This window comes from Onychomys torridus, chromosome 23, assembly GCF_903995425.1.
Source record: "Onychomys torridus chromosome 23, mOncTor1.1, whole genome shotgun sequence".
NCBI lineage: Eukaryota > Metazoa > Chordata > Mammalia > Rodentia > Cricetidae > Onychomys > Onychomys torridus.
The window spans coordinates 49425384-49447296 of record NC_050465.1 but is presented as its reverse complement, the minus strand read 5'-3'; the positions used below and the strand labels follow the sequence as shown (position 1 = coordinate 49447296).

The window sequence follows — 21913 nt, the reverse complement described above, 5'->3', positions numbered from 1 at the left end:
TGACTTTTCACTATGCATTTGCTACTGGAGCAGTAAAATCCCAACCACTTGAACAGCATCCACTATTCAAAATGATGGTCTCATCTTCAGGCCTTCTGAATGGATGATATAAAGGTAAGGCCACACTCGTAGCTCAGCAAGTTCACAAAGCCTTTCTAAGAACTACTGGTCCTACAATCCCAGGCAACTTCCTAGGCAGACACAAGTAATCAGCAGAGGTGGATTGGCAGCCATCATCCAAGAACAGAGAACTGGGCAATCACAGCACACACCAGAAGCATCTGGGGACCCAGCCTGGCATGTGCCTTAAACTGCACTGAACCGGTTCAGTGAACCACTTGGGTCTGTCACTGCTTCCTACTCCAGCCCCATCAACATGCCCTGTGTGTGTGTGTGTGTGTGTGCAATGAGGTATGAGGGGAACTCTCTAACTGCCTTTACTGGATATCGTTTTGTGATGATAAAAGCAATGGCAACATTTTAAACCATAATGACTGCTAAATTCAAATATGTGTCTTTGCATTCCTTAAGAAGGCTGTTCTTACTAAAGTTCTTATGATACGTTCAGAGGTTAAACCTATCTGGCTACCAGCTTCCTAAGAAAGCTTGCTAAGAAAGGACTAGCTTACCAACGTCACTATGGCACACTCTGCTGTCAGCTGTGCGGCACTAAAAAGTGTCCGAACAAATCTGTAAATAAATTTGTGTTCAGGGTCATGCCTGAAGTGTTCCTCTGGAACTTTCTCTCTCTGAAAGAGAAAAAAAAAAAAACAATGTAAATATTGACTGAAGGAAATTTTTAAAGTATTCTTAAGATAGCAGTCTCCACATTGTGCTACATATTCCTTGAGATAATTCAACTGGGTACTATGGCTGCCTTTTATGCATTTATTGTGTACATTTGTATATGTATGTGTGGGCACGCACAGCAAAGGTGCACACATGAGGTCAGAGGACAACTTTAGGACCTGGTTCTTTCCTTCCACCACACTGGGGGTCAGACACGGGTTCTCAGGCTTAGCAGCAAGTGCTTTTACCTGCTGAGCCATCTTTTTGGCCTGGGTGGTATGACTTAGTTTATTATTTCATTTTTGTTTGTATGCTTATTTTGAGGCAGGGTTCACTTTGTAGCCCTGGCTGTCTTGGGACACACCATGTAAATCAGGCTGGCCTCAAATTTATAGAGATCCACCTGCCTCTTCCTCCTGAGTTCCAGGATTGAAAGTGTGTGTCATCATGCCCAGTGACTTCCAGGCTTTTTCAATATAAAGTGTGGGATCTTATAGTCAATTGGCATGAATGACATTTCAGGCAATGATAGACCAAATATACATATCAGTTCCATAAATATCAACAAATAATACTGTAGCCATCTTAGATTAAGTACTCTATGATGTTGGCAGAATAATGAAATCACCTAACACATATTGAAGATGTACCCACTGTTAAGTAATAAACGGCTGTACCATAATTACCCACACCCACCCATCACTTATTAAAGAGACATACAAGCATAAGCTCGGGAATTTTATACTCTTCCATTTTTTTTCCACAGACTCTCCCAATTCTTTTTATGCTGAAACCTTACTAATCCTAAAGTGTCACAGGGGTCATACTTGCCACAATTAAAAAAAAGAGTGTATGTTTTTTTCAAAGTTTATGTTTCCTATAACCATAGGCTCTTAACACTAAACTGTCCACACAACAGTCACCAGCCATGTGTGCCTCTTATGTATCAAAAGTGGTCAGCATACGCTCGAGGAAGTGGCTTCTTAAGTTTGTATAGGTTCTTGTTTGATTGTTTGACTGTTTTGGCTGTTTTTCAAGTCAGGGTCTGATTTTGTCACACAGGCTGTTCTTCCAATCACTATCCTGCTTCAGCCCTCAGGTACGGAGATCACAGGTATACCCAAACCAACCTGGCTTATGCCATTTTAACTGACTGAAAGTTTCCGAATTTTCTTGAGAGACTCTACGTGTAATCTGCTGGATTTCCTTCAACTATTTATGCTGTTTGATGTTACTGAAGATGGTCTGTGGAAAAGCTGCATTTTCTATTTAGACAATCCACTTACTTCCCTTAGCTCACTACTTGACACAGCAGCGAAGCTGTTGTTGTTCTATCACAGCCATGAATCAATGCTCCTTACCCCAGCTAGAAGCAACTTTCTCTTAGTAATCAGTTCCAAAACAAGCAAGCATGGAGTAAGCACGGCTCTAGGAAAGGAAAATACAACTTAAAAACAAAGCAAACAGGCACTTACTGTGAGTGGATGTGATCGCTCATCGAAAATGTCCAGGGATCTATTTGCATCTCTGTAAAGTTTAACAGGTAATACAGGCTGTTAGTATCTTGGTTAACAACTGTGATGTAGAGGAGACTGACAGGGAAGCCCAGCCTCTAGCAACGCAAACAGTTTACGATTCCCCGATTGTCTGCAAACCTCTTTCTATTCAGCACTGCAGCATCCTGAGGGTGGTTCCAGTGAAGCACCATCACCCTCCACAGGCAGTGCCGGTAACCACATTGTCAGTCACTCAGAACGTGGATGAAGATGAACGGAACTGAAATTTCACAGGTTCTGCCTCTCTTTAGTTCTTTGCACTTTGTTTTTTAAATCATGCATTGCTCTTTATAAACAGGATGGATTCAAATTCATACGGCCTTCTCTTTTAACACATCAGTTTTTTACTGAAAGGCTCAAACAAATGAACCCCTTCCTTAAGCACCGCTTCTCTGCGGCTGTGGACCAGGGAGTCCCATGCCTAACAGAGGCCCGGGCCCCAAACTGTCCGCCATCCTACTGCGCACTGCCGGCTGAGCCCGGCTGAGCCCGGCTGAGCACGGCTGAGCACGGCTGAGCACGGCCACTGTAAAGCCCAGGTAAAGCCCACGCTTGCACCCTCAGTTCCTGGAGCGAAGCGAACCGTGGCTCTCTGCAGCACCGCCCTGCCCCTCCTCCACTGCCATTCTCATATTCTGTTTCTCAAACCTGCTGCTCAGCTTCCATGCCTCTGGATACAGGACAGCCAATCACTGACCCTGACCTTCTTTTTAATGTTCTGAATGAGGCGGGGAAGGCTCACGTGTAGCACTCGTGATTTACCTGTGAACTCAACCCGCTCTTTATTACCAATTATCATTTTTATGTGTGACTACACATACTCTCAAAATTCAATGTAGTGGGCCTGTCACTTTGGGGAAAATACAATCTGTCATGATAAAATTCAAGCTGTCAAGCTTTTTAAAAGCCAAGACTGGGAACCCATGCCTTCTGGTGTAAGCCTGACAGCCTTCCAGTGCTCACACTTTCTGCTAAGCACTGAAAACAAAGATGAGCTTTTAACATTATAAAGAAAGGGGAATCATTATTTTCCAGATGACAGGATGTATCATAGAACTATGTACTAAAGATTCATGTAGCTCGATGAGTACAATGTAAAAGTTCACGAGAAAGAGAAAATTCTATTATAATAAAACATCCTTATGGAGCTTTAGTGTAATACTACAGAGTATCAAAAAGTCTGAAAGCTTTAAAAATAACTTTCCCTCACGTGTTTGTGAGTGAGGACTGACTTTTAGCTTCTTCTTTTTAAAATAATTTATTTAACTTTATTTAATGTGCACTGGTGTGAGGGTGTCAGATCCCCTGGAACTGGAGTTACAGTTGTGAGCCGCCATGTGGGTGCTGGGAATTGAACTCAGGTCCTCAGGAAAAGGAGCCAGCGCTCTTAACCGCTGAGCCATCTCTCCAGTCCCCTTCTAGCTTCTTTAAAACAAATTCAAAGTGAAGACAGAGAAACATGAAAATCTACTTGTCTTTCTACACAGTTATACATTAAAGAGATTTGTAAAAATGCAAATGAATGGTGTGATTTTTGATTGTCGCAATGAGAGTGGATAATTATAACATTGTTAAACATCCTACAATGCATGCAGATACCACAACAAGAAATTAAAAAATTAGTAGAATCAAGCTTGAAAAATCCTGTGCTGGTTACAATGTATATTTTTAATTTTAATATATATAAACCAGCAAGTATCAATTTAATAAGGCCATATTTTTTAGAACCTTCAATAACTAGAGAGCCTTCAGAGGGTCTTAAGAACAAGAAACGCTAATAAAAGATTCATTTCAATATTGTAATAAAAGCACTCTACAATGTCTGATGTCTACGGTTACATCTTGGTACTATATTTGGTATTAGTCGAGGTAGTTAGCTAGAATAGTAAGGCAGGTTTTAAGAAGCTCACCTGTTCTTTATGTGGTAATATATTGCTAAGGTCACACTGTGGAAGGAAAAAGAAATATTTGAAGCAGTTCATTTCATCATTTTTAAGCAGGGTTGAGCTTCCCAGAAGCCCTGATAGCTCCGTTAGACCAGTACCATAAAGGACACTTCCTAGCACTCTGAATCCTTCCACACCTGGACAAGAGGCACGCTTCTGTTGACTCTGACATGTGCAAATGCTTACACATCGCTCCTATCACTTGCCCTTCTTCTACAGAACCTTCTGTCCTGCGCAGGTGGTAGTAGTGTACATGTGTTTACACGGGAACAGTAGGGATTCCTGCTTAGGCTGCAGACTGAAAATGACGTCTACTTCCCTATCCATCTAGTCACCGTGGTCATTAGCTCCCTGCAAGCAATGAAAAGTCCTGCATACTGACTAAAGGCATTTCAAACCACTTCTGTAGAGTATTACAGAAAACCTAGCAAATCTGCTGACAGGACCGGCTCTCCTGAAGTAAGCAGTGCCCGCAGCACAGCACCGCAGTGCCCATGGCAGGATTTCCAACCAGTTCAAGTCAGACAGTCGTAGCAGACACAACCCTTTAGACACTACGACACTCCTCACTTTGCCACCAGCGACGTGAGCTAGGGAACAAACTGTTTTTTCTGCCACCTGCCCTGACTGCTAAAATGAAACTCAAATATTTGAGGGAAGGCAAATCTGAATTTTAGAAGTAGTTGTACATATTTTAAATGAAAAAATTTGGATTTTGTAACATTATTGGCATCAAAGATGGATACTTCTACAGTGCTTCAGTTTTACCCTCAGAGTGACTTTAAAACCACACAGAAAAACTGGTTCTGAAAAGGACCACTAAGATTTATGAGACAGTTCATACAACAACCTCATCGACATAGAAGGGAGGGAATCCATGTTCAGAACTGACGCATCTCAGGTCCCACCACATAGGCAGGCGCAGTTCTGTCTTCTCATTAAGCAGTGGCTCCCACACTGCCTACACCAAAGTCTGAGCAATTGGCACTGGGCAAGACTTGGGTCTCAAGGTTACTTGTGAATTTCCAGGGTTGAGTCCAGTGTGCCACAAAGTTTGGCAAGGGGATATGGTTAAGATCAAAGGACTTGTTAGGACACTTTCTGACAATATAATTAATGCCTCATGTGCCTCTCCTTTCTTAAACAAGCCTGAGAGCGTCAATGAATTGAGGAAAAAGGCAAAAATGAGAAAAATGCATGTGCTCACAGACATGTATTTTTCTTTTCTTAGAGACAAGGTCTCACGTAGCCGGGGTTGGCCCTTAACTTGCTGTGTAGCTAAGGATGACCTGGAACTCCTGGATCCTACCATCTCAGCCTCCCATCTGCTGGGATTACAGGTATGAGCTGCCCTGCTCACTTGCAGGCATGTGTACCAGAAAAAGTGTGTGAGACAAAATGGTTTTTTAATCTCCTTGAAAGTCATGCATCACTGCCTATGATAAACAGTTTTCAAAACCTTTCCTAAAAGTCAATTTGCTCTAATTTTCTTGGTAAATGTTTATTTTACCAAGTAAATATATTTATTTTTAAAATTTAATTAAAGAAAGCAAATTAAAACTATCCTTTAAAAAGTGGATTCCTAAGAATAAGGTTACACTGGGTTGGGGGAGGGTCATGAAACCTATTTGTTTGACCAAGGTTACTCTGAAAATATGTACTGAATTACATATAGAAGAATCAGAATCACTTGAATTCCACATCATCTGAGGACTCTAATGAAACTTCAGTGATCTTTCTCCTCCTGGACTGAGGCTCTTCTAAACACCAAGCCCTGATGGTTACCTAAAAGATGGCACATTCAGGACTGTGAGAACAGGGGTCAAGTCTTTGCTAAAACACCATTGAATCTCAACTACTGTTCTAAGTATGAGAAGAAAGATATATTATGATAAATGAGAACTTACAGTTTTTAAATGAAGAAACTACTGATACTTGGCTAAAAAAATTTAAAAAGCTACTAGAAACAAAATTAAGTTTATAAGCTGATTACTATTTAGACTAAGGAGTAAAATTAGGAATAAAGGTATTAATACTCTAAACAAGCATTTTCCAAACTACACGAAAAAAAAAAAAAAAAAAGGAAAAAAAAGAAAAGAAAGAAAAGAAAAATCAAAACTTAACAAACCCAAGGAACACTTACTTATTGGACAACACCAATGTAGTGGGGAAGTTTTGTTTTGTTTTGTTTCGTTTTTTGGTCACTGTTATAGACCTGAACTCATCTTAGGGTGATTCAAATGTTATTTTCAACTATAATTTCTATACGAGGCTGCTTGTGTACTATGGTGCCAGTAGAGGACAGACTGTTCATTCAAAGAGTAGTTTACAAAGCAGTAAGCATTGTCTTCACCCTGTAACTGGTGGAAAAGTAATTAATCTAGAAACATCTATTATGTTCAACAGTACTTTCACAGTATAAATGCACCCAACAGAGGTATACTTTCCTGGGATTTCTTATTTGCTAACTGGCTCTCCTTTCCACCATGTAGTTTAAGATAAAATGGAAATTGAAAATTTACATTTAGTCCCTTAAAAATCAGTCTCTACTTGACCCCAATGTCTTGAAGTGGGTGCTTAACAGGATAATCAAATGACTGAGATCACCAAACTGGCTGGGATGCTTTTAGCAGAGGCTCTGTGGCTCAGAGCTCGGCAGCCTAGTGTACTCACCATTTTATTGTGGTTCTAAGGTTAGGCTGGCTGACTGTGCTGTCATCTAGAAATATTGTTGAGCATGAGCTATACTTTTTAGTAAGCTGCCCTGGAGATACCTGAAGGGGAAGGGAAATAGAAGAGAATGTCACAGTAAGTTAAACCTATAAAATGTGTTCTTTTTCCTTGGTTAAAATGTCAAATGATAAAGCATTAAGGTATTTTTTACAGTACATGAACTGCCTGAGTGTAACAGCATGTGTGGTTCTGCAAAAAACCCACTGGAGGCTTTTAATGTCCACAGATCATGTTTGAGGAGTGGGTTATAAAATGCAGCTCTTGGTATGATACCTGTACATCAAACCTGGCAAGTTTCTCTTATCAATTTCCTTTATAAAGGTTATAAAAAGTTTTAAGTAAGATTTCAGTATTTTCTCTTAAACAAAAGCAGCTTTCTACTTCTATACAGTACTTTAATAAAATATAATGCCTTGAATACTGGCACAAGAGCATCTTCCTACAGTAAACACAAGGCGCATACAGAGTATCTTAGTGGCTCAAAGTGTTCTCAAGTCAGAGTTGGTGTGGCTGGCCACAGGCTAACATTTCCTCTCATCTGAGAACAGAAAGCATTAACTTTCATTTCATGTGTAAGTACAGTGCCATCATGCTCCTGAAATGAAAACTTCAAGTGTTCAACTTTCCAGCACATCTCTGCCAACAACCACACCACAGAGGGTTTCTCTTTGGTACGCCTAAACTGCCTGCAGAATATCCCCTCAGACAAATCGAAGCTTCTCCAGAAAAGGACTCGAAACACCCCCTACCACCAAATGCTGAGCACACAATCCTGACAGCGTATGGAGTCCAAATATTTGAAGAATTATTAGTTAAGAATTTTAAGGCTGGAGATGAAGCTCATTGGTAGAGCACTTGACTAGTATGCTGGCCCTGGGTTCAACTCTAAAACTGAAAAATTAACTATAAATTGGGAGATAAATCTTACTACAGATATAAACTAGTGAAGAACTTTCTACAGTGTCACTGGAAAGAAACTTTTTGAGCCCTCTCAACTATCTTTAAAACACTTTAGAAGTATCCATTCATTTGCAAAGACTGCAAGAATACAGCAATATCAGACAATGAAACAGCCTAAAGTATGTTAAGACCCATATGGTCCATGGTCAAATAGCGTCACTGAATAAAGATCAACAGCAACATTCTTTAAAACAAAATACCAATAACAGCATTCTTAAAAAAGAAACACAAAACCACTAATTCAGATGCGCCTTCCTTTCCTCCTATCATTAATGATTTCTATCATACTATCACTTTGCCCGTCAGCACTTGCTCATAAACACATGAAATGGGATAGGCAGAAGATGAGATGAAGGGCAGAGCATGTAAAAACTGCTAGATATTTTACCTACGTGGTCGATAAAACAGGTTCCATCTGCTTCACTCTGAAGTCACTTGCTCCCTATCAAAACGTCCCAGATGTTACGTTTTTTGAAAAGTACTATTTGAAAGATTAATTTTTTTCAAACTAGAAGTGTTCTAATTATATCTAAAGCTGTGATGTTTCTTATATTCAGTTAACATGAGTACTTTTCATTATCTGTATGTTAAACTATATACTTTTATATGCCCAAAAGATAAATACAACATGAAAAATGAAATTGAGTTTCCTTGAAATGCTTTTATTCCAGTAGAAGACACCTTTTAGGGTCACTATTATAGGCTGAGGATCTCAAATCAAAACATCTCAGGACAGAAAATACTGTAGGTGTGTTGGCTAGTGTTTTGTGAACTTGACACAAGCTAGAGTCATTTTGGAAGAGGAAACCTCAACTGAAAAAATGCTCCCATTAGACTGGCCTATGGGCAAACCTGCAGTGCATTTTATTGACTGACAGTTGTCGAGGGAGGGTCTGGCTCACTGTGGGTGGTGCCGCCTCTGGGTGCTGTAAGAAAGCAGGCAAAGCAAGCCATGGAGAGCTAGCCAGTAAGCAGCACTTCTTCATGGTCTCCTGCAATAGTTTCTGACCTCTCCCTCCCCCCAATTCCTGCTCTAACTTCCCTCCATGATGATGGACTGTGATGGGAAAGTGTAAGCAAAATAAACCCTTTCCTACTGGAGCTGCTTTTAATCATGGTATTTCATCACAGCAATAGAAACCCTAACTAAGACAGTGGGTTTTGGAATATTCATATACACACATATACACATATATATTTCTCTCCTGGGGATAGGAGCCAATTCTTAGCACAGACACTTTTGTCTGTGTACCTCACTCACACAAACAGTCTAAAGGTAATTTTGTCAGTTTTTGCCTGCTACTTCATCACATGGGATGAGTTCTGGAAGTTTCCACTTAAGGTGTTAGGTTGGCACTCAAAACGTTTCAGATTTCAGATTCTGGAACATCATGGATTTCAAATTAAGGAAGTGCAACTTATATTAAGGAATAATAGAGCTCACACATGGTAGCAGAATCAGTTTTGACAAAGAAACTTGGGTGGGAATTAAAAGGAAGCAGAAATAAAATCTAATCCTTCTGGTGACACTTCCTCCCTTTTTCCTCCATATACATGGTTTCTAACTGTGCGTGCATACTGGCTTGTCTTTGGAAATAGTAAAAGATCTCATTAGATACAGTCTTCTAGCCCCTAGGTGTTCAATAGCCAATCAGTGACTTACAGGCTAGAAACACCAAACACTACCCCATCAGTTCAGAGTCTATCCATCTATTCAGCTCACAACAGCAGCCACATCTACTCACCACTGCTGCCCTCTTCAGGCCACACTCCCAGTTTCCAGGGAGAAAAAACCTTAACAAAATCTCGCCACTAACCAATCACAACACTCATGTCCAGCTACTCCAACTTGTCCATCTGGAAACTGGACAATGGCAGAAGTCAATCTCTGAGAAATGTCTCCAACATATGCCAAAGGGAACTTTCTCCTGATGTTGTTTAAAAACTTAGTAACTTCCACTTGTGGTTAACCTTACCTTTGCTGGCTTATAACCTCCATAAACTATACTAATAAACCTAAGCCTACAAAATGTTTTTTAAAAAGGCAGTAATGCTCACTACTAACAGGTGGTTCCTAAAATAGAGACAAAAAATAGCATGTTTGTTTTTCGGTCAGCACATGCATGCATGTGTACCATGTGCATGCTTGGTGCCTGCAGAGGTCAGAAGAGACCCTTAAAGCCTCCAGAATTGAAGCTGTGGATTGTGGTGAGCCACCATGTTGGTGTAGGAAACCAAACTTGGGTCCTCTGGAAGAGCAGGAAGGAACCCCTCTTAACCATTGAGTCATCTTTCCAGCCTTTAAATATGGATTCTAAATTCATTTAAACATCATGGAATGACCACAATCTTACTTCTTCGACATTTCATTTGAATTAAAGGAATAAAAGTTTCTATCAAGATGCAGGAAACAAAACTGACAGAGGATTTTTAATACTTCAGAAGATAAAAATTAAACTGGGTATGGTGGTGCATGCCTACGATCCCAACACTCCAGAGACGAAGACAAGAGGATCAGGATAGCCCACTGGACCAGTGAACCTACATCTGATTTCCAAGTTTGGTCTCAAACACCAAAAGGAGATGACATGGCAGCACAACACTGGTGCCTATGGAGACCTAATGGTACAGGAGTATGAGCAGACTCAGAACCCAGAGCCACAGCACATCAGGAGGTGAGCTAAAACATGAACCAGAAGCCAAAGTCAGCTGGGTCCACCTGGTCCCATCTTACATATACTTTAGTCTGCAGAGCTGCTAACGCTGACAGGTTAGAGAGACCAGTCTTGGAGATGCAAGGGCAGAAGAGTATACTGAGAAGCAGAACTGCCTCACGTAGCCAGTTTATAGCAAGCAAGCAAACTTGTAATTCCCAGGCAGAAATCTGAGACAGCCTTCTCTGAAGAAACTCAACTGCCCTGTAGATTGGGACCCCAGAAAGAGATACTGAGCCCCCCCCCAAGTTAGCTTGGCCTCCAAATCCTTGCAATGTGACCCTTCAGTTAAGAGTATATGTTACTTCCAGTCACAGAAAGCCAAGAGCTACACAGTTGAGGGAGGCCTCCAGCAAGGCAGGTTGAGACAACAAACAGGAAAAGGGAATTAATAGGAATGCTAAAAATTCAGAAGCAAATGAAGACTCAGGGAAAACTTGAAAGGGTTGAAACACAAAGCAAAGGACTCAGCGAGAACAAAAAGACAAACTAGAAAGGGAAGGGGAGAGAGAGACATTAGACAGGGCACTGAAAGCCTGGTCTAGAGGCCCAACATCTGGATAACAAAATACCAAAAAAAAGTAGTGAAAATATCAAAGAAACACAAGGAAAAAAAACCACAAAACTTAAAAGAAACTGTTTGCAGACCTACTGGCTCTGAATAAAATTAAAAGGTCCATAACAAATCATAACATTTCAGAATCCTGGAGATTAAGTACTTAAAGCCTCCAGAAAGGGGAATGTCTCTATATTACACAACAGCAATAGATTTTTTAAAACTTTTTTATCGATCCTTTGTGAATTTCACATCATGTACCCCAAATCCATTCATTTCACCATCCCTCTGCATCGGCCCTCCGCCCTGGAAACTTTACTCCCAAAACAAAAGAGAAAAAAAGCCTTGTCTTGGATCTGCTGGAGTGCAGACCCAAAGCTGCAGGATATCTCCATCACATAGAACAACAACAGGAGATCCAAGAGGAGTCCCAGTGAGGGTCCAACATTGCTGGTGTAGCAGAAGCCAGAGGGTTTGAACCATACCAAGACTCATTGAAATGAACACTTGCAAATAAAGATGTTTGGCAAAGGGGTATACTGTGTGAAATGCATTACACACTGCAAGCTTCTGAGGCAACAAATTTTTAATGGCAGCACTATACCTTGGGGACATAGCCCAGGGGCACCTGTCTAGCATGTGTGAAGAGCTGAGTTCAATCCCCAGGACCATAAAATAAAATAAAGTAAAATAAATAACAAAAACACTATGTACTTGAGATTGTAACAGAAAAGTATCCTAAGGACTATGGAGATTAGTTTCAACCTAGAACTCCGTCCATAGGAGGAATTTTCCAGGCCAGATCACTACAAACTACAAACACTATGTGTCCCTTCCCAAGAAAAGGTGTTCCAGTACAGTGTAAGAAGACAAAGAGAAACAGAGAATCTAGGCCATGGAGGAACCAACACAAGAGAGCCGTGATACGAGACCCCCGTAACTTCAAAGCCATATCCCAGGAAAAGCAGGGAACAGGCCTAAGCAAAACCCAGCCTCACTGTACTAGGAAAGGCTGTGCAAGGCCTACAGGAGAAAACCAGAACGCAGGGACTTCAGTAGATGGGCAGAGTCTGGACAGGCATGTGACAATATTTGGGGTAAAAAGGATGTCTGCTAAGAAACAGACAAGTGAAAATGAATTCTACACCAAAAGCAAGAATGGGAAGCCAAGAGACCAGCCTGCACATTGTATTTGGCTGTGTAAGCTAATGTGAGCTAGGAAAAGGGATTCACCTAGAGGGCCTAGAGAATCGAGATTCAAAACCACGGAGAGAAAGAATTAAGGTGTGGAAAGAGGAGTACAACATGACCCAGCAGTTAACAATGTGCACAATCATAACAAAAATACTGACTTACGATTCCACAAAAATAAGATGTGTGCTGAGGAAATGCAAGCGAGAAACAATGGTCACAATGGAAAACAACTTTCACCTATGATGATGGGAAATCAGCAGACAGTACCAAAATTAATGGTTTGTTTCTTCAATTACAAATGAGACTAAGGGGCTGGAGAGACGGTTCAGCGAGCTCTTCACTGCTCTTGTAGAGGATTCAGGTTCAGTTCCAGCACTCTCCTTAGGCGGCTCACAACTCCCTTTAGCTCCAGGATCTGATTCCCAGCCTCTGAAGGCACCTGGACCCATAAATTACACATAAACTCTTGCAGGCACATACACATACACATAAATAATAAGCAAATCTTAAAAGGAACCAGAATAAAAAAGGAAAAAAAAAATCCAAGCATGTCTCTGTATTATAACCATGTTATATAACTATAAGTAAGTAAAAAGTCAGAATCCTGATTTAAAAAATAGTACTATGTCAGACTTCCATAAGTAAATTTATTATTTGAGAAAAGAATTTTAGAAAATGTGCAGAAACAGTCTACACTAACAGCACTGCATTCTCACTATATTTTCTAGACATTACTGCAAACATACTTTTAATCCAAACTATGAATTTCTTAAATTTCCAACTATTTACTTACATGGTTTAAATGGTTGCTCTTCCTCTTTTCACGCACTAAGAATAAAAAAAATTAACTGATCAATTCTGATACAAATGCCACAGAAAAATAAAAGTAGTTGCTACTTCTCTGATGGGTTACCAACATGCAAAGTAAGATAAAATTCAGTTCTACTTTAAAAAATAGTTTCTAACAAAACCAATTTGTCAAAATAAACTCCATGAAGTAAATCTAAAACCTAAATTTTACTTTTTTACCTATCATATAATGTAGTAGGCACAAACGAGAATTTTCATATACAAAAGAAAATGACAAAATAAATTAGGGCAGGTGAGAGATTCAGCTAATCAAAATTATGTCATACATCTACACACTAAGCCTAGCTTAATAAGCACTTCAATGAGTGTGCTAACCTAACTGAACACGACCTCCACAGCATACAAATTCCAGAAAGAGACTTAGCCACACTCTTTCCCCACACTCTTTCCCCTGTGAGCACTAAACTGTACTCTAGACACATATTCCTTCCCACTAATAAGAGAGGGGCACAGATAGCTGTTCTTTTTCTTTCTTTCTTTTTTTTTTTTTTTTTTAGTGTTTCTCTGTGTTGCCCTGGCTGTCCTGTTGACCAGGCTGGCCTCGAACTCACAGAGATCCACCTTCTGAATGCTGGGATTAAAGGTATGAGCTGCCACCTCTTGGCTAAGATAGCTTTTCTTATTGCTTCCTCACCCTTTATATATGAAAAGCCCACAGCGCATAAAGAGATACAATAGTACTAACCAGAATCAATAGCTCAAGACAAGGGGTTGGGGATTTACCTCATTGGTAAAGCACTTGCCTAGCAAGTGCAGGGGCCTGGGGGTTAGGTCCTCAGCTGGGGCGGGGGGAGGGGGGAGATGCAGGGGGAATATATAGCTCAAGATGGGCAAAATAGACACAAACTATAAAAATGCAGGCCAGAAGTACCACCACTCCCCTGTTTTAAACTGGGCTGCATTATTGCATTATTTCCAGTATTATTGTAGAATCCTCACTTCTTATATTCACAGTTACAATCAACAGAAAGTTAACTTTTTTTTAGAAAAAAAATGGGAAAGACATTAACCAAACATTACAGAAAACAGTACAGAAAAATTCCACAGTTCAGATTCTCAACTGAAAAATCACATACTAGCAGACCTAGGAAACATTAGGATATGTTTGCTCTGAGTTTTGTTGCAACAAGATGAAGAGGTTTTAAATAGCATGAAAATTTTCTTTTTTTTTTTTTTTAAGCCTGAAAATTTTGAGTCACATATATCTAGGTGTGACAAGGCTTACTGGGTGGGTGGTACTATATGAAATGAGGTCAAAATGACCATGTATAACATACTTGTTTTGGTGGTTCACCTAAAAATCTAACAGAACCCTAAATTCTATCATTCATCTTTTAAAACACACTACTGGATTAAGGAAAAGGAAAGAGGCAGACAGCTGTAAATCCATGTCACTTCTAAATCACATATTTGCAGGCAACAAGATGGGAATGTGTCTACAAAATCCACATGCTCTCCCTAAAAGAGTGATATTAAAGCAAACATATCATCACATATCAAAGATAATGAGATGAGAAGTTTAAGTCAATATACAAATTCCATGAAATATTTTCAGTAATGTATCATACTGAATATAAGCGGTTTTCAGGCTTTCCTCAGTGGGAAAAAAGTTTCTTACCATCCGTCTGAGATTTGCTGAGGAAAATTGTGCTTGCCCTGGGGTGGTCAGAAGGGTTTGACTCCAAAGCTAAATCTACAGAAGGAAAGAGAAAGATATGATTGTTTCAGAAGAAACATAGGTGGTTTTGAAAATCGTGATTAACACTTCTAACTTTTAGAGAAGGGTTTTTAGACATGAACATGAGGAAAATAAAGGCAACAACAAAAATTCTACTGGAAACTGCAGCATCTCTCCATTCATGTGGAATTTAACAGCTATGGCTTAAACTCTCTAAATGTATACCCACGTAATCTCATGAAACTTTAATAGAATCATATATATGCCCTTCACCCCTACTTATCTAAAATAAATCAAATATGCTACTGCAAAGACAACTGGTTTTAATAAACACTCTAACCACTTGGCTAGTTCTAACTTCATTAGACAAGAGAACTTGTTTAGGTCGCTGTCTATGTGGGAGCAATCCATCATGCAGAGTTAGGGTTACACAAAAATTCAAAGGCCTAATCCACATAACCTCCATGAATACAAATTGATTTTTAGCTTTTAGCTTCAATTTCCAAGATTGCAATCACTCACTTCTTGCTGAAGTCTACTTTGAGAGTAAGATGAGATAATCTTCTATTTAACCAAGGACACAAGACAGGCTTTCTTTTCTTTCTTTCTTTCTTTCTTCTTCCTTCTTTCTTTCTTCTTTCTTTCTTTCTTTCTTTCTCTCTCTCTCTCTCTCTCTCTCTCTCTTCTTTCTTTCTTTCAATTTATTTTGTTTTTGTTTTTTCGAGACAGGATTTCTCTGTGTAGCCCTGGATATCCTGGAACTCACTCTATAGACCAGGCTATCCTTGATTTCACAGACATCTGCCTGCCTCTGCTTCTGCCTCTGCCTACCGAGTGCTGGTATTAAAGACATGTGCTACATTGCCCAGCACAAGACAGACTCTCAACTAACCACAATGAACATCACATGGGATAAGGAAGTTATAATGGGAAAGAGAAAAACAAAAACTGTGACATTCCTAAGCAATGCTCATCTCAAAGCCACTTAACCAATCTTGTCAGACCTGGAACAAGATCCAGGCAGAGAAATGGTATGGCAACACTTCCCAAACCTTGCCAACCAGTACTCTCCTCTTTGAAAAAGGGTGTTTAGTGTGAATCACAGGGCACCCACTACCCCCTTGGCTTTTATAGAATACACACTTGACATATTCTACTCTACTGGGATGGAGAGTTGGCCCAACTGTTAGCATACTGTTCTTTGGAGGATCAAGTTCGGCTCCTAGCACCCACCTGGGGTGTTTCACAGCTGCCTATCACTCCAGTTCCAGGGGACCTGATGCTCTCTTCTGGCCCCCTCCTGCACCTGCACTTGTTCGTACACAGCAGTAACAAAAGAGAACTCTAAAAGCCCCCGCTCCACCAGCACTACCGTCTACCTCAGCATTCACGAACGTATATACAGAACTCCTTTTCCTTCCTCCAGGTAACAAGCAGAGTCTCACATGAACGTAATTCAGGACTCCCTTGTAACGGGAATTTGAATCACTTACTTTATTTTATTTTTACAATATTTATTGAGAGATAGTACCTCACTATGTATAGTTTAGGCTGGCCTTGAACTCTTGGATCTTTCTGCCTCAGCCTTAAGAAGGCTAAGATTACAGGTGTGCACCAGCTGAAGAAAACTATTCTGAAAGATACCCCCACATAAAATTACTTTTAAGGTTTTCTGGCATCTTTAAGTGTGACATAAAGTTAGCTATGTGGAAAACAATGCCATGTGTGCATGGAGGGACTGGCAGAGAGCTTGTGTTTCTAATCTAAAGCTCATTTCTGAAGAGACTACTTCCTTCTAAAAAGAAAACAGATCACCATTTGAATTCAAATGTAATCTGCAGATGACACTATTACAAAGTTTATAGAAATAGTCATATTTTGTAACAGTCCCTGTGCCATGATAAAGTTTAATTACAAAAGTTCAGTAGATGGGGCTGAAGTTATATATAGCTCAGTCAGCAGAGTGTTTCCCTGTACTAGATCTTCAGACCTGGAAAAAAAAAATCCAAGGAATTCCACAAGTACAAGAAAATTCAGTATTAAAATCAAAGTGGACTAATTTTAAAACATGCATGCACAACTGAGGGGCTGGTGAGATGGCTCAGCAGTTCAGAGCATCTGTTCTTGTAAAAGACCTAGGTTCGGTTCTCAGCCTGCATGTTGGGTGGCTCACAAGGGCCTGTAACAACAACTTCGGGAGATTTAACACCCTTTTCTGGCCTCCTGAGATACACATGTGTGCACATACACTCAGGTACACCTACATACACACAGGTACACATACATTCACATAAAATAAATTAAAAAAAAAAAAAAGCCAAGTCAAGATGTACTATTATGGACCTAAAGGCAAGATCCAAGGTTGTGATAAAATCAATGACAACATATCTTGGAGAAAAAGTTTTGAAGTGGGTATATGTCCCAGGGATGGCCAATCAATCACAACTCTCAAGACTTCTCAAAAGCCTGAGGAGAAAGGTTGTAGGAGCACAGTTAAGAGACGCAGTGGTTCACTGGAGGAAAGCCTCCCAGCAGAAATGAATAGAGGGGAGCAGAACCCAATGTATTCTGAGATCACACCATTCACAGGCCAAGCTAAACCTAGTTTACCTCCCTCTGGACTCCTCACATACACACACTGATTCTGAGATAGATGTCCACTGATGGATAATTGTCAACAACAAAGTTCATCAGTAGGAAGGATCACGCTAAAAATGAGATGGACAAAAGTCTTCCTCAACAACAGAAATTAGCAAAAGCTGAAGCAATGCTTCATTAAAAAACCAACAGATACACTCACAATAATAATCTTTCAGTTATGTTTCTTATGGATTTCTTTAAAAAGTTAGTTAAAAAACAGTGTAGCAATAGATACTTACCACCAAGGCCCTAGGCACTGAACCACAAGAAAACAAACAACAACAAAACCTCTTTTCAGCTCACAACTTGTGCTGTATGAAAGGAAAACATCTCTACCTTCAACATATTTATTGTTGAACAATGTATAATGTTACGGCAAGTGTTATTCCCATTCTAGTTTAGCCAATCCAGTACTGGGGATTTAGACATAACACTCTGCCTTCATAAGTACACGGTACTTTTTTTCAGTACACTGTATTTTTAAATAATGCCTTTTATCTCCTTAAGAAAGATCTTCAAACATGGGATCACAGTTGGGTAATTTTCATGGCTCAATATACAACATTACACAGCTTTCTAAAGAAGTAAAGGCACACTGGTGTAACACTACCAATTATGTCAGCTTTCATTTCTATCTTAGCTTTAGATACTTAAAAAGATTCCTGATGTTTGTGAATGAGGAACATTACTGGCAAAAATAATTTGCATATATTTGACTACAGGTTGGCCACTCTCCCATAGTATTATAATATTTCCACTTTGATGAGTTTTTAAAATCACTTATGTAAAGCCTATAGGAATGATATATGACAGGGCTTCAATGTCAACTTGCATAAGCACTAAGCTTAGGTAGGGAGAGACCATTGAAACAGCAGAAAGGGACCTGAAACAGAGGCTGTGGGGCAAGTCTTGATTGGCAAGGGTGGTGTGAGATTTGGTGGTGATGCTGCATTAGGTGAGAGTTTGTGTATGTGTGCCCTGAGGGCATGTATGCGTGTGGGGGATTGTGTTCGTGTGTGCATGTGAAAACATAAAACGCTATTTTGAGAAAATACAAATGTTATACAGCTACCAAAGTTTGCCATGTAGTGTGCACTTTCCACTTATTATAAATACCACATGTTGCTATTTTTAATAGAATGGAAACTTCAGCCAGCAGACAGTGACCCTGTAGACAAACTGTGTTATCTCTGTATTCCCTATTAACTGCTTTCCTAGAGCCTATGGAGATGCTGTTAAGTCATATCACTCTATTGACTCTTACAGAGAGGCAATATAGCTAACTATGAACCAAAGCAGTAGGATCCATACACACACATTCTGCACACACCTATGGATTTAGGAAATTTATGGAAAATGAGAACACACCAATTACCATGCATCTTCTATGGGAGTTTCTTTAGCAACCTGTAAGAGGAGCTGGTGAGACAGCTCAGGGGGGAGGACCCGAGACTGATCTCCAGCACCCATGTAAACAGCGGCATGTAACACTGCATCTGTGATCCCAGTGATAGAAAGGTAGAGACAGACAGATCCCTGAAACTCAGCTGAGAATCAGTTTGGACTGTCTTAAATAGGGGGAGCAGGACTGAGGAGGAACACCCTTTCCTGACTGTCACGTACCCTTATGAACATGTACACACATACAAGGACTCATCCTTCACAGAGAAACTTCTAGGAATGTTTTCAACTAGGACAGATATCTCAAGACATTAAAATTATCAATTAAAGTTACAATTTAATTTAAAAGCAACGGTAGGCAAATAAACTGTCCTCCAGACCAAGATTCTGTAAGTTTTATGAGCCACCTTAATTACATGTCAAAATTATCAAAAAAAACCCAAAAAAACAAAAACAAAAACAAAACACTCAACCTAGAATAACTAAATGCATTGCTGAAAGCTAAAATGTTAACATTACACAATCATAACCCATCACAAAATTTTCCTTATCAAAATATTAAAGAAGGCAATGACCAAGAAATTGGCCGATAGAAATAGCACATGGGGGGAGGGGGCGGATTTGATTCCAACATAGCAATCTCCATACAGCACAATTAAATAGAGTATGTCAGCAGTTTCTGGGTACTTGTCTAAAAACTCAGTCCACTTACTGACATGCTCCATCACCTCTTAACATATACTGCATTAGTTTTATGGCTTTGAATACAAACATTCCAAGATTCACAACTGCACTGCCAGATGAATCTATCCGAGCCCACATTTTGCATCATTAAGTAATTATTACTTGATAGTCTTGAGCAAGCTTACCTCAGTTGAGGGTCCTCAATCTAGAGCTCACTGCTGCCCAGCCTCTCTAGCCTCCAATGACCCCATCCACTTCTGCCCCTGCCCCTGCACCAGTTCTCAGTTTTGCTCTGTCTTAATTCTCAACCTCTACTTTAATGGCTGCAATCATTCATATATTGAAATTTTCTTCCTTAGTCTACTTCTTGAGAGCACTTTATTCAATTAAATTTAAAAATCATTTCTAGGTTACACATTTACTCTCGCCATTTCACTGTATACTCCTCAATGTTACTGCTGGAACATCAAAGCTGAATAGCCCAAGAAGAAGAGAGAAGACGGGCGGCATCCAAAGAAGCCCTTTTTGAGTCATATTCTCAGGCTGATATGTCCCACAACTGGAATTTACATTCCTGCTCGACCATGCCTTAGTTGTGAAAAACTTAGAAAACTCAATTTATATTTCCTGGTAGCTGTTTTCTCATATGCAATCAGCTACAATCCCTGTACTAACCCAGAACACTGAGAGGGTAAAATGAAATATACAAGACATACACAACACATTACAAAGTTTTCACACCTGCAAAAGCAAACAAGTACATATCGCCATTCTGTTGGAAAATGCATATCAAAGTAATTCTTAGGCAAATATGTACATGCTTTGGTCAACACTAGATAAAAGAGTATAAACAATCACTCAAGATCAAGAATTCAGTGTTTTTTTAAAATAAGCAAATACCTATTTTCCTTGCTGTCCTCCACACCTCACCCCACAACCCCTTTCATGAAATATACCCTGAAGATACCTCTAGCCAGAGACCTGATTTACTTATGGTTCCATAGGATCATACTTACTTTTATAGATACAACTGTACAACCATGTGGATATGCCAGTTTACCTTACCTGTCCCTTACTGCATATGAGTTGCTGTCAGTATCTTCATAATAAAATAATACAGCCAGAACTTTGAAAATATGTTGTCTCATATCTTTGGCATAAACACCTTAAAGTGGGGTTTCTAGATTAAATAAACTAGCAATGTCGTTAGATTTTGCCAAATTCCCCTTCATGGAGTCAAACCATTTTGCATTTCCATCAGCAATATAACCTCCCTTATAACCTCACCAACATACTGTCAAGTTTTGGAGTTCCTCCATCCCCCGAAGAAGGAGCTGCAGTTTTCATTCCCATTTCTCTGACGTGTGAAGTTTAAGGACCACTTGTCTGTCACCTGCCCATGCATCTTTGTTATTTTACGACTCAGTTTCCTTAAGTCAGCCGACGCTAGTCCCTAGGCAACACTGCTTTCTGTCGAGTCACCACTGGTGTTCCCTCGTCCCTGCCCGGTCTCCCAGATGGTCTCTTGCACATGTCTTAGTGAATTCTCACAAAGCCGCTACGACGGTCTTTTTCACAAGGAACTCGTTCCCTGTCTATAACCCTCCAGTGGTTTCCCATTACAACCAACGTTCCCACTGGTGTCAAGGCCAGCTCAGCACAGAAAGGTCTAGTCCATCGTCTCTCTCTAGACATCCCTTCTCTCTACTGTAGCATACTGTGTCTCATCCTTTCTGTCATCACCATGCTTGGTCCCATATGAAAAGCTCTTGGGCTGGAGAGATGGCTCAGAGGTTAAGAGCACTGACTGTTCTTCCAGAGGTCCTGAGTTCAAGTCCCAGCAACCACATGGTGGCTCACAACCATCTGTAATGAGATCTGGCGCCCTCTTCTGTATACATAATAAATAAATAAATCTTTGAAAAGCTCTCAAGGGAGCTGTCTACAGGGACAGCTTCCCTCACCCCTACTGCTTCCTCTCCCTTTTAGGAAAGTTCACCTTTTACTTAAAGACAATAGTTAGCTTTCATCACCCCAGTGTGAAACTGTCCCTTTCCCAATCATGACCCTCTATGACTTTCTTCCTACCAGCTCATTACATTCTTGATGACTCACGTACTGTCTAGTCCCACCTGTCCCTGGAACAGAAGGATCAGGATTAGGAGGGGACTACCTCGTCTATCACTGTCTAT

At 40.1% G+C, this 21913-nt stretch overlaps 1 protein-coding gene across 2 annotated transcripts in view; it reads right to left on the bottom strand.

Annotated features, from left to right (window-relative positions):
- Ccnyl1 (cyclin Y like 1) overlaps window positions 1-21913 on the bottom strand; it is a 33847-nt gene that overhangs the window by 8112 nt on the left and 3822 nt on the right. The window contains exons 2-7 of one of the 2 annotated variants that reach the window (XM_036173799.1): window positions 14937-15011; window positions 13242-13276; window positions 6965-7065; window positions 4256-4291; window positions 2265-2316; window positions 630-749 (exon numbers count right to left, since the gene is read on the bottom strand). In XM_036173799.1, coding sequence (XP_036029692.1) covers window positions 630-749; window positions 2265-2316; window positions 4256-4291; window positions 6965-7065; window positions 13242-13276; window positions 14937-15011 — 419 coding nt within the window. The remainder of the gene's footprint in view (window positions 1-629; window positions 750-2264; window positions 2317-4255; window positions 4292-6964; window positions 7066-13241; window positions 13277-14936; window positions 15012-21913) is intronic. The other variant, XM_036173800.1, reaches the window with a different exon arrangement.